The sequence below is a fragment of the Taudactylus pleione genome, unplaced genomic scaffold, assembly GCF_031769625.1.
Source record: "Taudactylus pleione unplaced genomic scaffold, aTauple2 ptg000479l, whole genome shotgun sequence".
NCBI lineage: Eukaryota > Metazoa > Chordata > Amphibia > Anura > Myobatrachidae > Taudactylus > Taudactylus pleione.
This window is the reverse complement of record NW_028284881.1, coordinates 6,204,948-6,222,359: the sequence shown is the minus strand read 5'-3', so window position 1 is coordinate 6,222,359 and position 17,412 is coordinate 6,204,948. Positions and strand designations below refer to the sequence as shown.

The 17,412-nt window shown below is 44.0% G+C and overlaps 1 protein-coding gene across 4 annotated transcripts in view; it reads left to right on the top strand.

Annotated features, from left to right (window-relative positions):
* Positions 1 to 17,412, top strand: part of ACAD10 (acyl-CoA dehydrogenase family member 10) — an 81,926-nt gene that overhangs the window by 19,856 nt on the left and 44,658 nt on the right. For all 4 annotated transcript variants that reach the window (XM_088449216.1, XM_088449217.1, XM_088449218.1 and 1 more), the window contains 5 exons: positions 5,325 to 5,393; positions 6,415 to 6,596; positions 8,735 to 8,885; positions 9,965 to 10,110; positions 13,204 to 13,377. In XM_088449216.1, coding sequence (XP_088305342.1) covers positions 5,325 to 5,393; positions 6,415 to 6,596; positions 8,735 to 8,885; positions 9,965 to 10,110; positions 13,204 to 13,377 — 722 coding nt within the window. The remainder of the gene's footprint in view (positions 1 to 5,324; positions 5,394 to 6,414; positions 6,597 to 8,734; positions 8,886 to 9,964; positions 10,111 to 13,203; positions 13,378 to 17,412) is intronic.

Below are 17,412 nucleotides of genomic sequence, written 5' to 3'. Positions count from 1 at the left end.
TTGTGTATATGAGACGCTCACAGTCCACCATCGGTGCTCTGCTGAAGCTGTTGTTCCCAGAAGTTTTGGGTTCTCCCTTTATATCTCTCCCCTGGGTCAGGTATATAGTGCTCTACATCCTACCAATCCACCAAGCCTTGGTGTTGGTCAGTTGATTCAGAGCTCATTGCGGTTTAATTGCATATGCATTGTATGTGACTTGTGCTAGCTGCTGTTTGATACTGCCTCTTATTTCTGACTGTAAGTTATCGCTATCACTGTTTTTCTCCTCATTCCTCTGGAACAGGTTGTGTGGGGTTTTCTGTGTACTTCACAAATACTGGTACTTGTGAAGACTGTCACATTTCATTTATACCTTGAACCTTATACCTTTTATACATTGATATATCAAAGGTTAAGAACAATCAGGAGGTTGAAGCTCCTGTGCTAGTGTCATGTAAATCCTGTTCAGCAGGCCTGTCGTCTCAGGGTTTCATACGAGATGGTTTGTGTGCTCCATGTTATAGGAGAGCTACCTCACCAAATCCAGTGCACCAGCTAAAAAAGGTGCATTGTTACCTTTGTACTTATATATGCTAAGCATAAATGGAAACAGGAGTTCATGCAAGTTTTATATATAACTATCACTGCTATTTCTCCATTTTAACCCTCAACTACCAGGTGTGTAGGGGTTAAATTGTACTTCACATTTACTTGTGAAGACTGAGCTGCCAATACCCCTCTTTCCTAAATTAATTGGAGAAACTTAGCTGCAGTTGACTGTTTACTGAGGGGAGATTGGGTTTCTCTCTGTGTATACATTTTCTTATAGGACCAAGGTATATAGCACTGGAATCCTACCAACTTTTATGTTTGTATAAGTTGAGTCCGTGCCGATTTGTAAGCATATTTATATGCATTGCACTTGTATCCTACCAGTGTAACTGCGATTTAATATATATGCATGTAGATCCTACCAATAACTTATGTGTTTACAGTGCCTTGCAAAAGTATTCACCCCCCTTGGCTTTTTACCTTTTTTTGTTACATTACAACCTGTAATTTATTTATTTTTTAAATCTGAATTTTATGTGATGGATCTGCACAAAATAGTCTAATTTGGTGAAGTGAAATGAGAAAAATATATATAAAAAAGAATCTTTATAAATAAAATTCAGAAAATTGGCATGTGTATATGTAATCACTAATCACCCCCTTTGTTATGAAGCCCCTCAAAAGTTCTGGTGCAACCAATTACCTTCAGAAGTCACATAATTAGTGAAATGAAGTCCACCTGTGTGAAATCTAAGTGTCACATGATCTGTCAGTATAAACACACTTTTCTGAAAGGCCCCAGAGGCTGCAACAAAACATGAAAAATGCAAAGGCGTGAATACTTTTGCAAGGTACTGTAGGTAGTTGATTTTAATGCCCATTTGCAAATATATGTATGTGCATCTAGATCCTACCAAAAACTTATGTATTTAGGTAGTTGATTTTAATGCCCTTTTGCAAATATATTATATGCTTTTGTATGTGATCTATGCTAAACTCTGCAGTGAAAAAAAAATGTTTTGGTTTTCTTTTGTTTTTTTTCTAACCCCCAACTACCTGGTGTATAGGGGTTAGAGAGTACTTCACATTTGTTTGTATCTGTGAAGGAGGTCACATTGCATTGTTAACCCTATACTTGTAGGTTATTTTCAAATATTTCCCATGTCTCAGAACAAAAGTAAACAGAAGACTGCTGTCCCTGTGCTGGTTTCATGTAGATCCTGTTCAGCAGGCCTGTCTGCTCAGGATTTCATACAGGATGGTTTGTGTGCTCCCTGTTACAGGAGACAGCTGCCTCACCAATGCAGTACACCAGCTCTTCTATAAGAGTCATCTTGGTCTCAGGTTATGGCGCATTTAGTGGATCGTGCAGTGACTCGGGTACTGCCTCCCACTATGGGTTTCCCACAGCAGTTACATCCTGAGATATATATGTATGCCCCCCATGCATCCTTTCTGGATAGATGCCTATGCTCCTCAAATCAGAGTATAGTTCAACCGTCTACCGTGGCTCAGCAAGTGATGCAAACGGATAGACCAGTCACTGTTAAGCATAGGCATCAGACACAGCCTAGGGATTCTAACACTTCATCAGATGATGATACACATGGTTCCTCTTCCGAGTCTCTCTCGGCTGGGGAAGACCAATAGAGGTTCCGCCTAGATCTAAGACTCCGGTCTTTAGGCATCAGAAAGTGGTAAATGATTTCTTTCCTCATTGTCTGGAGCTATTACCCGGCCGACTATGGCCGTAGCCTGGGTAGCCAAGGCAATGGAGGAATGGGCAAAGCTCTGAAATACAGTATGCCACAGGCTACCAGAGAACAACTGTCCTATCTCTCCCAAAGGCAAGAAGCGGCTGCTTATGTGGGAGAAGCAGTTATTATCGCAGGTCTTCTGGCTTCTAGAGTGTCTGCAACTTCGGTTGTGGCTCATAGAACCCTTTGGTTAAGGTCCTGGAAGGCAGATACGGGGTCTAGGGAAGTCCTTCTATCTCAGCCTTTTGTTGGTAAAATGGTCCAGAATTGGATAACATAGTGACTACCTTGGCAGCAGCAAAATCTGCCGGATTGCCATCTGAGACTACCTCTAAATATAGGCAGTCTTCGTTTTGGTCCTTTCACCCACAAGGAAGGGCAAAGGGACAGTCCTTTTCCAGATAAGATTATTCCCGCAGGAAGGCCAGACCGCAGACCAAGAAATCGTGGTCGGCCAGACGTCCTGCTTCCAAGCCGGGTGATAAACCATCTGCCTGACAGGGCGGACCTCCCCCTGGGGGCTCTCAGGGTGGGAGGCCGACTTCTGCTATTTTCCTACGCCTGGCATCAGACAACAACGGATGCTTGGGTTCAAAAGTGGTCTCTCAAGGATATACCCTCATATCAGAGGCATACCCCTCAGAAGTTTTGTTTGTACAACTCCTCCATCAAACTCTGTCTAAGCCCTGGCCCTGCAGGTGGCTATTTGTGCCCTGCTGGTTTCAGGGGCAATAATCCCCGTTCCTCTGGCCCAACAGGGAAGGGGTTATTATTCAAATTTATTTTTTATTCAGAATCCAAATGGGTATAACCACCCTATTCTGAATCTGAAATCTCTCAACAGGTTTATCTATGTGCCCAAAGTCCGTATGGAAACCCTATGGTCAATTATGCTGGCAATGTAGCCTGGGGACTTCTCACCAAGGGGTCTGAGGTTTGCTGTTCATCAGCAACATTACCAGTTTCAGGCTCTGCCCTTTTGGATTGTCCACAGCCCCTTGGGGGTTTACCAAGATAATGGCGGTCGTGACGGCTCATCTCAGGTGACAGGGAGTCATGATACTGCCATACTTGGATAACCTCCTGATATTGTCGCAGTCTCCGGAGATTTACAACATCAATGTGACCAATGCCTGTATATAAGATTAAGGCTGGATAGTCAATTGGAAAAAGTCATTTATTTTTCTCCAACTCAACAGATGGTACATCTGGGGGAGCTGCTGGATTCTCTGGCACAAAGGATCTTTCTACCAGGAGATAAGATTTTGGCTCTGCAATTGAAGAGTATCAGTTTAGAGTCTCCTGAGTTTACTTTTCTCCAGGCTGGACTAGACTTAGGTCTTCACCTAGCTACCTTGAGAGTTCAGGTTTCTGCATTGTCAGTTTGGTTCCAGCGCAGAATTGCTCCTTTGCCAGATGTTAGAACATTTCTGCAAGGTGTTCTTCGTTTGCAACCTCCGTTTCTCCCTCCGGTGGCACCATGGGATCTATCCTTGGTTCTCAGGACACTGCAGACTCCCTTTGAGCCCTTGGACTCAGTGGACCTCACATGGTTGACAGCAAAGAATTTTTTCTCCTGGCTATCTCCTCAGTTCGCAGAGTTTCTGTTTTGGCAGCACTTTCATGTCGCTCCCCATATTTGATTTTCCATCAGAATAGAGCTGTCCTCCGTACACGGGAGCGTTGCCTTCCAAAGCTGCTCTCCCGTTTTCATTTGAATGAAGAAATTGTAGTCCCAGGCTCTCAGTCTTCAGACCTTTCTACAGGTGAAGCTTCCCTGGATGTGGTTCGAGCCCTTCGTATCTACGTGATCATACCAACTCCATCAGGAAATGTTATGCTCTTTTTGTATTATATGGTTTCCACAAGCGAGGCTGGCCAGCTAACAAGCAGACGCTGGCTTGCTGGCTGCGTATGACTATTTCTCAGGTTTATACACAGACTGATCTCCTTATCCCTAACACGGTGACAGCACATTCAACTCTGTCTGTGGGACCATCTTGGGCGTTTAGACATGGCGCCTCTGTGGAACACTTGTGCAAGGCGGCCACTTGGTCTTCTATCCACACTTTTATAAAATTTTATGCATTTGATACTTTTGCCTCCCAGGATGCTTCCTTTGGGCGGCGGATTCTCCTCTCTGCTCATGAGCATCCCTACCCTTAAGGGAACTGCTTTAGGACATCCCCAAGGTAGTTCCTGTGGACCCTATGGACCCTGAAGAAGAAAATAAGTTATGGTAGACTTACCGTTGTTAACTCTTTTTCTTCGAGGTCCACAGGGCACCCACCCTGATACACCTGGCCTCAGTTGGGATCTGTTCATTCTTGTCATTGATTCCCTCGTCTTTGTGAGTGTTTCTAGTGTATGTTGTACTTCCTTCTCCAATTTCCTTCTCCTGCTGTTTACGCTTGTTAACCAACTGAATGCCTGTATCTAGGGTCGGGGTATATATGGAGGAGGACCAGTGCATTCTGGGAGATAAAGCTTTGACTGTTTGATGCCTGGTTCTCTCCAACCACATACCCCAAGTAGTTCCTGTGGACCCTATGGACCCCGAAGAAAAAGAGTTAATAAAGGTACTGTAAGTCTACCGTAATTCTTATTTTTTAAATAGATAAAAACTCTTGCACTGGTGGTCCAGTGTTATGTGGTTTGCCTTCCCTGTTCCCATTTTCTGGGAAGCTATACTGGAGCCCCACAGAAGCTCCCTGCAGAGTTCACAAGTGAGTAAAAGAAGACTGGCAGTGTTCAGGCTGCTGCAACCCGATTCCCCATGTGAGGGCCGGAGAGCAGCAGTGCGCTACTCCTTTCCTGTAGAACCTCAGGGATTCTGTAAGATTGCATGTCATTCAATTGCCATACAAATGATATATTCACCATAAAATTGAAAGGATATCAATGTTAATTTAAAGGGGCTGAAATTGTAAGGTAGCAGGGTATTGTTAATGCTTGCATTTAATAAAAAATGAAAGACCACAAATAAATCATGCTCAAAGTTTACTGGTTTGCCAACACATTCTTTGCTTATAGGATCTTGAAAGCACTGGGTGAAGCTGGAGTCCCTGTACCAAAGGTGTTCAGCCTTTGTGAAGATTCTAGGTGAGTGTAACTTCTCTTTTGTCTGTAAATTATTATTTCCATTACGGCGCAGTCAGAATAATGGAAAGATGTGGTGCTGTGAGACAATGACACTTTCCTTCAGGGGTGTATCCAGGGATCCGATCGCCCCTGGCAAGGTAATGGACTGGCGCCCCCCTCTCCCCATAATTTCAGGAAGTGCCCCCCAGTAGTAGTCCCCTCTATGCAGTGCCCCCAGTAGTAGTCCCCTCTATGCAGTGCCCCCAGTAGTAGTCCCCTCTATGCAGTGCCCCCAGTAGTAGTCCACCCTATGGAGTGCCCCTAGTAATAGTCCCCGTTCTGCATTGCCTCCAGTAGTAGTCCCCCTATGCAATGCCCCAGTAGTAGTCCCCCTTATGCATTACCCCCAGTAGTAGTCCCCCTTATGCATTACCCCCAGTAGTAGTCCCCCCCCTATACATTGCCCCCAGTAAGTAATCCAACCTATGCAGTGCCCCCAGTAGTAGTCCTCCTATACAGTGCCCCCAGGTAGTAGTGCCTCCAGTAGCGGCCATCCTCCCCCCATAATATGCCACAAGTAGTGGCCCCCCTATACAGTCCCCCCTAGTAGCCACACTCCCCCACTGTGCTGTGCCGGAAAAAAAAATAAAAGCAACTTACCTAAGCTCCTGCTGACAGACTCTCATTGGCTGGCTGCTGTAACAAACAGACAGCCTCCGCTGGCGGCTGTGTGTTTGTATACTGTGTAGGGTAGACCGCTCTCACTGCGGTCTGCCCTACACTTAGGGCCCTGGGGACTAGTGGGGTAGTCCACCCATTGGCTGCTGGTGGCACTGCCGGACGGCATCTCCCTCTTTGGCCGGGGCCCCTGGCGAGTGCCATCCTGGCCAATGGGTAGATACGCCCCTGCTTTCCTTAATAGGTGAGTTGTTTCTCTTGAATGAAGTTAAAAATTCATATGCGCTTTTCATCACCAATTATATATTTCTTTGCCTATTATTTCCATTTTCTTACACAAATGGAATTGTATTCTTCCTGACAGCATAATTGGTACTCCCTTCTACCTGATGGAGTATGTAACTGGACGCATTTTTAAAGACCCTGCTCTGCCAGGACTTGATGTCGAACAACGCAGAGCTATATATATCGCAATGAATAAAGTTCTGTGCAAAATTCACAGTGTGGATGTCAGGAAAGCTGGACTGGAGGATTATGGGAAACAGGGTAACTAAATTCTTATAGACCGTGCTACATGACAAAGGTGATGCTGTATAACATTGAGATAAACTTTGCTGATGATTATTTGCTTTGATTTAGTAAAGTACTAAGTGTAATTCATTCTTTCTACCATAAATAGTCAGTGAGAACTCCACAGTATTTAATAGTAGACAGATTCCTCCAAGGGTTTTCCTGAAGTAATAGTATTGCCATCAGTGCTTCCCAACCATTGGGATTATCCCTCTTTTGCTTATGACAGAGTACATAGCTCTTCGGATGAAAGCTGTGTGAGATTGACCATATACTCTGCATAACAATACTTTATTTTATCAATTGATAGAAATTTTATAAATTTTTTTAGGCTAATGGGGATAAAGAAAGAGAAACAGGTGGGTTGGGGGGAAAAGAAGACTAAAAATTTCCAGTAATTGAACATTGAAATAGTACGTACTGTATATGGCAATAACACAGAAACAAGGCAATCTGACAAGTATAGGCAATTCTAGCCATATGAAGTATATTGAAAAAACAATAATTAGTATCCTGATGTATTGATGGAAGCGCTTGTTTGGGAGGGGAAGGAACTAGGGAAGGAGGCGGTATTAGTAAGGGAAAGAGGGGAAATGGAAGGGGGTCTGCTCACAAGTCCTTACAGGGAAGTAGCAATGTGGGCTACTCCAGGAAAGTAGATGTTTTGGAATGTGTAAGGGTTTCCATGGATAATGGTAGCAATTAATTCCAAACTTTGGACCTGCTGCACCTTATGCACGAGGGCCAAGATAGATGTTGTACATCCAAAGGTAAAAAATAATGAATTATTATGCAGGTACAGTATAAGTGAGATCATGGTATAAAAGATGTCTTTGTTTCAAAACTCTGAATGCATCCGCGAGAGGTGGGGGAAAATTACAGGAGGATAAGATGTTTTGTATTGCTGAGTTGAATAACAATATTCTATGAAAAAGCGAAAATTTGTCCTTCTGTCTTTCTATACAAATCCACAGTTTACAAGCCACGATCGTGAAATTTTACATACAAGCGTATTAAAACATGGCGGAGGCAACTAAAAAAATTTAAATTCTAAATTAATTACTGTTAATTTTTAATTAATGAAAAAACACAATTTTTGCATAGCATTCGCCCTCTACAGGTCAGGTACGGAATTACAAAAGGATTTAGCTTATCTATTATTTTTTCTTTTCTATCTTCTCTACTATATCAAAGCGAAAATTTGTCCTTCTGTCTTTCTATACAAATCCACAGTTTACAAGCGAAGATCGTGACATTTTACATACGAGCATATTAATACACGGCGGAGGCAACAAAAAAAATGTTTTAATCGAAATTAACTACAGTTCATTTTTAATTAATTTAAAACCACAATTTTTGCTGGATGCTCATTGTGGGGCCTCACGGCATATGGGTAGGGCCTCGGAGCAAGCGTTTTGTCTTGTCACGTTTTGTCATGATCTTAATGTTTATTATCGAAGAGAGCTTTAGCAGGCTTTGCCATTTTTCTCAGCTCTCTGACTATACCAAATTACCCAACAACATTTACTTCTTTCTTCCAACTGTGTCAAAATGATGACTTTTCAAGGACCCTGCTGTACTGTGAGCTGCCAAAATATTACACATGGAATGCTTCTCCCGAAGTTTCTGCACAGAAAACAGGGAGTCGCTGTAGATGGTCATCCTGGTATCAGAGCAACAGAAGCTCTTGGCCGTGTTTACACTGTACATTCTACAAATTTTGAATGCTTCTATCTCCGAAGTTTGCTTTACACTGTTACAGGTCCTACTTCCTTCGAAGACCTTAGGACTGTTGATGGGAAGTTTGTCACACTTTTCATGAGGCTTGCCTAAGGAGAGCTTGGTTGGAGGATGATGTGTAAACAAACATTCTTAAAATCCGGGGCAACGCCGGGTCCTCCAGCTAGTACGTTGTATTACTGAAAACATGCACATTCACTGGTGTTTAATAAATTGAGATGTACTGCACCTCTGCTGTGGGCATAGCTCTGAAACTTTCAGTGTTTTGGTGATTGACATACTTAGGAGGATTTGGTTACAATGATTTCTAAATGGAGAATGTTTTGTATTTTAAATAATTGATTCACTAGCCCAATATATTTTGTTTCAATAAGGTGCATATGTTCAACGCCAAGTTCAGATATGGACCAAGCAGTACAGATCTAGTGAGACTCATACAATCCCAGCCATGGAGAGGCTTATTGAGTGGCTCCCGCATCACCTCCCTCCAGGCCAGAACACTACTGTTGTACATGGAGACTTTAGGTGACAAGTACATAGAAAATATTCAGATTTTAGAATGTGTAATAATAATATCTTTAAAGTATAACTCTTTTGAATGGGAAAATTATTTTGTTCCTATTATGAAAACAGTGAGGGTCTCGTCTGTAAGATGCAAAACCTGTGTGTGTGTCATGGTCCCTGAAAGAAATCAGACTCTCCCCCCACAAAGGAGAACCTGATTTAAGCTGGGTACACACTGATAGGTATATCACTCATTCCAACGGGCAATAAATCTATAGTGCATCACCCGGTGTGTACAGTGGATATTTCTATGAATGACCTCGTTCACAGACATATCTGATATCCTGTGCAGCACAGCAGATGGGCGATGTATCTGAAAGATATGTCATCTGTTCGTTTGTGCGGGCAAGCCGCTGAATGCCCGTAGCCTTGCTGCAGGGACCCAGCGGTGATTGACAACTTAACTGGACGGGCACATTTAAATGTCCGGCCATTTGAGCTGTCAAGCCCGGCACATCGGGCAGACGATTGGTTAGTGTACATAAAAAAAATGATTACAGTATTATGCAGTGCCCCTTACAATCAAAGGTACAATGTAGCAATTTTCCATTCATGGTGTTCACATAGGAAGGTTAGCAAATCAGTTGTAGATGGTGGGAATAATTTAAATGGGAAAGTTGAATCAAATGATAACCTGTGCAGCAGCTCTGTCACTGCAGCCATTATAGATGTTAGCTTTTTCTATTGCACGCCCTTGTACTGTGGTGATCATGTTGACTCTATGGCTACTCTAAGTGAGAGGTATCTATGGGCAGATTGTGCTGCTCAGTCTGTCTTATGCTGGGTACACACTTGCCGACATATTGGCCGTTCAATTGAATGGCCGATATATCGTCTGTGCGTCGGCCAGTGTGTACAGACGATATATCTGTGAACGACGTCGTTCACAGGCATATCGCGTCCATGGCAGAAATATCTGCCAACTGCCTGTACACTTGCTGCATAGGTTTTGTAATGGAGCAATAGTGAATGCAGACTGAGACCTAGATACTTTATAAGACAATTGTGGTTAATTTTCTTATTTTATCTGATGGGTTTAGGTTGGACAACTTAATATTTCACCCGGATAAAGCGGAAGTACTAGGCGTTTTGGATTGGGAATTGTCTACACTGGGAGATCCCATGTCAGATGTGGCGTACAGCTGTTTGGTTCATTATCTTCCACCTGACTTCCCTGTTCTCAAAGGTAATGGTGGGTTCCACATACGCTCTATTACTACCAAACTGCCAAGTTTCATTATTATATGAGATTCTACATCATTTTGTGAATACACAGGAGCATCTTATATACAAGTATCTATCATTATGTTACAAGCTGGTTGTATAACAAACCCCACACTCCCTTGCTTTTTTAGGATTGGTACAACTGAGGGCAGGAAGTGAGCTTGAAGAGTTGGTCTGTACTTCTATATACTAAATGCTAAAACTGACTACAGACTCAATGGTTCTGCTGCTTGGCCCAAGAACTGAGCTGCCAAATCACTGTCCAGTATAGTCACATGCACGAGGGACCAAGTTGGGCAATATTTGAATTGGCCAGGCAATCTAATAATTCTGGAGTCACTGGAGCCTTCTTGTACAGTCTGTATACTATTTTCATAGAACAGCTGATTAGTCTTCTTCCAACTGCATTTACCAACACTCACAATAATGACTGCCAATTTATAATAATAATAGTCATTATCGGATATTGTGTTTATGTTGGCTCTGCATGTACCAGTTGTCCAATATAAGTGAGTGTGTCCAGCATAGAAGAGTAGCACTCTTATGAGCATGTTACTGCATTCTGCAGAAGGTAATTGAGAGTATACAGTAGTGTTGGATTCAATTAGCCACAAGTTCTACGATGTGTTCTCCCATGTTAAGAATTGGCGCACTTTGGGGTAAATTTACCAAGATGGGAGTTCAATTAAGAAGTGATGTTGCCCATAGCAACAAATCAGATTCTACTTCTTATTTATCTAGCACCTTCTAGAAGATAATACCTGGAATCTGATTGGTTGCTATGGGCAACATCACTTCTTAATTGAACTCCCATCTTAGTAAATTTACCCCTTTGTGTGATGATATTACCGATTTAATATTGGAACAAGTCACTGAATTGAAATCCAAATGTCAGTTTGAGGTCATCTAGCAGGAGTCGCACATTAATTCCACAGTGCGCAATCTATACAAAGTGCATGAAAGAGTGGGGAAGTAGGAAAAAATTGGTAAAAACTACTTGCAGCTACCATCTGCAAATTAAACATATATGTCCCACATTATTAAAATCTTTCTCTGCTTTTTAAAGATAATTACATGAAAAATTAAGTGTCTCTATTTGCCATATGTCCATATTTAAAAACTTGTAAATACATTATTATGCATTAGGAGTGGTGTTCAAGAAATACTGCACTATATCCTGACATTTTTACATTAAAAAATGAACAGTTGTCACCAACCCTGGAGTTGCCAACTAAAAGCTGAGCCCGCTGGTAATTCACGGCTAATTGAATCTGCTCCATAGTATCAATAAATATCCAATGGCAAGATCAGGATAAGGGTGCAGCCAAGTAGTAGTACACCAGCCCAGGGCCTTGATATAAGTATCCACAGCTAGTTTCATTAGCACTAAAATAAACAAAACATAAAAGTAAATCCTGGCCTGTCTGGCTCTAACTAAACAAAATGATTCCCTCTCTGTGTAGAGGGACCTAGGCCCCCATTTATTAATGATCGCATTTGCAATGCGATCAGGGCATGTCAGTACCGCCATGATCGCATTGTAAACGTGATCATAACGGCCGGATGTATCATCCGGGACATGGGGGACAGATGTTCCAAAGGGAGCCGTCCCTGCTATGAGCCGTCCCTGCTATGTCTCCGGGGAGCCGCTGGCCAGTGCCGGGGTTTCTGCGCATGCGCAGTCACAATTCGCCGGATAATTAAGTGGTGGTAGCCCATAGGATACAGCGGCTAACGCCAACCTCAGATGGCATTAGCTGATGGGTCCAATATCGGGAATGCATTGCATTCCAGATATTTGGTAAATCTGGCAGCATTCCATCCCTTATAGAAACCTATTGGGGATGCGGCTACCTGGGGGAACGGAGGGATCGCAGCAGGTATTGGAGATACCTGCTGCAGTCCCTCCTTGATACATCCGTGGGAAACTTAATATTTTAGGTAAACCCCCGAAAACAGGTGTTTCAATGATAAATGGGGGATGTAGTCCGGATGCCATCGGTCGAAATGCTGACCACTGAAAGCCAGGCATGGGACTAAAGATCGGCATCGGTATTTAGATGCCTATCATTAGCCCCACGCCGAAATCTCGATGCCCGGCATACCGAACGTAGGTATGCTGGCAACGGGAGCTGTTAGGGTTAGGCACCACTGGGGAAGGTTAGGGTTAGGCACCCCCCAGGAGGGTTAGGGTGCGGGGAGAGGGGGTTAGGTTTAGGCACCACTAAGGGAGGGTTAGGGGTGGGAGAGGGGAGGGTTAGGATACTTACCTACCCTAGTTGGGATCTTCATCTGTCGGCCTTCCAGCGTCGGGATTTCATCCGCCGGGCTTACATCCGGCGGTATTACATACTCATTCCAATAAATGGGCCCCCTAATGTCTTTCCCACAAAACAGAAGTCTTTAGCACAGCACTTACATTCAGCAATCCTAGTTTCTCTCAACAGGCATCTCACCTGCTCCCCTGTCAGTGAGAGACTGGCTAAAGAGACTGACACAGTGGTCTGGCAATCAAGGCTGCCAATCAGCTTTTGTCTACCAAACAGACACTAAAAACCTGGGGCATATATATCTCCCCATGACAACCTTTCCAGCTTGCTTTGTAATATTTTTTTCTCCAACCTTGGCTCTGGATGACCCATGTCTCATCCAGTAGTGTACAACTCTTCAGTCCCTCCACTTATCTTTGTATTCAGAACATGATTTATATCCAGGTGAGTGGATCTTTACAAGAAGAACAGCTGAAAGTGTATATATGAAGGGATGTGGGCTGCATTTTCTAATCTGTCACCTATTTATATATTATCCAAGAAATCGCTGTCCACTGTCTGATGTACTTGATGATTAAATGTTTATTTTTCGTGAGAAATACTTTCAGTACTAAAACTTGGTATGTTTTAAACATGTCCGGTTTATGAATAATGGTAAAAACAAATATAATTTCACCCAGATATTTATAACAGTAACAGAGAGCTTATTAAAATATATTGCTTGCAATGAAAACAGCAACATATTTATGACCTGGATATTAGCTAACAATGCTCTTTTATGTAAGGGCTGAAAACCTACGATTTGAAAGAGCTGGGGATTCCCACTGCAGAGGAATACTTTGACCAGTACTATGAAAATATGGGGATCCCTAAGGTTGAGGACTGGAACATCTACATGGCCTTCTCATTTTTCCGAATAGCAGCAATCCTGCAAGGTGTATACAAGCGTTCACTCACAGGTACAGCACAGGTGCCAAAAGAGGGGCTATATTTTTTTTTTACTGAGTAAAATGGTATTTGGAATGGCTTTGGTGAGTGATTACAACTTCTATATTTGTAATCAGGAAAACTAAGAGAAGATATCCCATGCTGTCTTTTCCAAAGATATTAAATCAATGTTTGAACATATATATTCCACAAAGTTAGTTTACAGAGATTAGGGTCAGACACAAGTTAATTTTGTGGCTTGTAAAAATACACTTTTATACATTCACAAATGCTTCATTGTGTAGCGTTGTATGAAACTTTAATTTGCCGCTCCCTAAAGAGGCAGATTGGGGATGTGCTAAATGCAGTCTATTCAGTATAGGCCCCAACTACAAATACCACTTTTGGAAACCTTTGTGAGAAAAAAAAACATCCTAACCCCAATATAAGTTATATTCTGGACTGGTTACTGCTAAAGCGGGAAAGCAATAATCATAGAATCCCCCTATAAAAGAGGCAACCAGCTCCATGTTATGCTGGTTAAATTGTAATAAGGAAACCTGCAGTGTTATCCACAATTTAACCATTAATGCTCAGGTTGCTAAATTGTGTCCCTCTCTAAAACGGTCTTGGGGCCTGAATTATTACTGTTCGACCAATTTTTGGGTTCTGCGTATGCATCGCCGTGCATGAACCGGACACTACGATCGGGACTGCAATCGCAGTTACTACGCAAACCCATCGCAGAGTGATTGACAGTAAGTGCCGTTTGTGGTTGGTGACCGGGGGGTGGTCGGCGAAATGCATATGTGCCAGTGCGTTTGAACGCCATTGCAGGGTCGTGCATAAATGATCCACTGCGATGCCCTATTCAGCCTAAGGCCTCAGCGTCCGATGAAGTTAGCAATTTCTGAGTAAGGTCAGAGCTTGTGCAAGTGTGCGTGAGGCTGCATTGTACCGATGGTTTCACAGTCCTGCTAAACATTATGGATGTGTGTAAGGTGAAGTACTGCGGCGGCATAGCGATCGCAAAGAATTAGCATACCATTGCAGTTGAACTGCGTGCGTAATCGCTATTGCATTTGCAGTTGAGATCGGTAGTGAATCAGGCCCTTCGTTTTTTGTTTTTCTTTCTCCATAGGGGACACAGGCATTACGCTGGGTATAGGTTGGTGGGGTGGAGTCCGGGCACCACACGGTTAAACTTGTTGAGCACAGCCCAGGTTCCCCTGCCCCTATACCCCGCCTCCAGCCATCGGAACCTCAGTTTAGTGTTGGTGCCTGCAGCTGTAAGGCACAATGTGGAACCTGTACTAACAGCTTCATAAGTTTTACTTGTATTTTATTTGTTTCATTTTTACTTATTTTTTCTGAGTAAGCAGCGCTAGGCGTGCTATAGGACACAGCAGGGAGCTGTCATGCCAGAATGGGTGCTCTGTCCGTTGGCTCCTCCACAACCCTAGGCGCTTTCCCTCATTAGAGGCACTCTGTCCCAGTGTCACTCCTCTTCCTCTCTCCCCTCCTCACAGACTCTGGGCAGCCATTTCTAGATGCCTGCTGGCGCAGCTTGTCTGTGTAGAGTGCAGGCTCCTGTCACCCAATGTTCCCTCCGTCAGCTGTCAGGTTATACATTTAGCTCTTTCCCCCCCCCCCCCCCTCTTGGGGTGGTTTGTTGAGCATTTGCCTTAAATATTGCATTTATTATTGCCTTTATTATTTCATTGAATGTGTCTATGTGTTTGACTATTTAATGTACTTTGCTATAGTCTCAGTCTCTGCATAGTCCCACTTATATTTCTATTTGTGGTGCTTTTACATTCATTGCTCTACCCTGCGTGGCACATCACGGTCTCTTGCTCTGGTGTGCGGGGTCCTCCTGGATTGCTGTACTATGTCTTCCAGGGGTAAAGTTCCCAAGAAGGTGGGTGCTTCGGTACTGGGTAATTGCAGGGCTTGTGCTGCTGTGTTCTTTTCACAGATTCCAGACCACGATGGTCTTTGTACTCGCTGTTTTACAACCTCACAGCAGGTTGGTCCTTCAACATCACCTGCTACCAAAGAATCTGCTTTGGATTGCCTCGCTATCCCAGGTAGTTAAAAGTAGTTGATAGGCTTTCATCCCCTAGAGCGCTCTCTGAAGCTCAACATGGACAAAACCGAACTCATCATCTTTCCCCCTAATAGAGTCTCAACTCCATCTAATCTCACTATCACTGTCGGCAACACCATCATCTCCCCTGTACCCCAACTTCGCTGTTTGGGTGTTACCCTTGACTCCACACTCTCCTTCACCCCCCACATTCAATCTCTGGCACAATCCTGTCGGTTCCAGCTATGCAACATCGCATCACTCATTAATCATTTCTCGGCTTGACTACTGCAACCTTCTCCTTACTGGCCTCCCACATTGCCATCTTGCCCCCCTCCAGTCTGTTCTCAATGCTGCAGCTAGACTTATCTTCCTCTCCCGCCGTTCCACTTCTGCTGCTCCCCTCTGCCAAAACCTTCACTGGCTCCCATTCCCCTACAGAATCCTCTTCAAACTCCTCACCTTCACATACAAAGCCCTCTCTAACTCTACTGCTCTCTACATCTCCAACATCATATCCTTACACACTCACTCCGGTCTACCAATGACTGTTACCGCTCCTCCACCCTGGTTACTTCATCTCATGCTCGTGTCCAAGATTTTGCCCGTGCAGCCCCCCTCAACTGGAATGAGCTTCCTCGCTCGATCAGGCTCTCCCCGACCCTGCAGAGCTTCAAAAGTACACTGAAACCCACCTGTTCACCAAAGCATACCCTTCCACCACATAACCATGTTACCAGGTCTCTGTCCCTCCCGCCTCAGCCATCTCTACCTTGCTTACTTCCTGCACTCAGGTCCCCCTCCACTCACTCATGCCTCATGTCATCTGTCTGTCTCCCCTCTCCCCTAGATTAGCTCCTAGGAGCGGGGTCATCCTCCCCACTGTCTCACAGCCTTCTTCTCCAGCACTTCTATGACAGCCTTCACCTTCAGAGCTGTATTGTGTATGGAGAATTGTGTTGCTAACTGTTACTTGTGTTCTGTTTTATATTTTGATTACTGTATTGTAATGTAATGTTCTGTGTACCCTTTACTGTATGTACGGCGCTGCGGACCACTTGTGGCGCCCTATAAATAAAATGTAATAATAATAACAGGTAAGCAACCCCGGTCTACCAGACGCCCGGCTGCTAAGCCAGCCGATAAGCCTGCAGCATGACAAGGCGGGCTTCTACCTGGGGGTCACCAGCGTGGGAGGCCGGCTGCTTTTTTCAGAAATTTGGAAGGCGAACACAGAGGACACCTGGGTAAGAGGGGTGGTCTCCCAGGGGTACGTGTTGACCTTTCTGGAGCATCCTCCGACCCAGTTGGATCAGGAAAAAGCAGGAGCTTTAAGAGAGTCCATTTGCTCTCTACTGATCTCCAGGGTCATTGTTTCTGTTCCCACGTCTCAGCGGGGTGCGGGCTTCTATGCCAGTCTGTTTTTGGTCCGGAAGCCAAGCGAGTCTTTCCGACAAATTCTCAACCTGAAGTCTCTCAACAGGTACATGAGAATTCCCAAGTACCGAATGGAATCGCTTCACTCCATTATTCTAGCCATGGAGCCTGGGGACTTCATGGCCTTTTTAGGCATTCAGGATACCTATATCAATGTTCCAATCCATCTCAGTTGGCAGGTTTGCGGTCTAGAAGAATAATTTCCAGTTTTATGCTTTGCCTTTTGGACTTTCCACGGCTCCTCTGGTCTTCACAAAAATCATGGCGGCTCATCTTCAGAACAAGGGAATCCGAATATTTTGCTATGTGGACGATTTACTTCTCCTGGCCCAGTCCCCGGAGATTCTCAGGGAGCACATCCGGGTCACAGTGGATCCTCTCTGACTCCCTCTCAGGAAATGGTGCATTTGGGGGCCTTGCTGGACTCCAGGGCTCAGTGGGTGTTCCTCCCGACAGACAAGGTTCAAGACTTACAGTCCAAAATTAGTTTGCTTCTTCATCACCGCCGGGTGTCAATTCACTGTTGCATGCAGATTCTGGA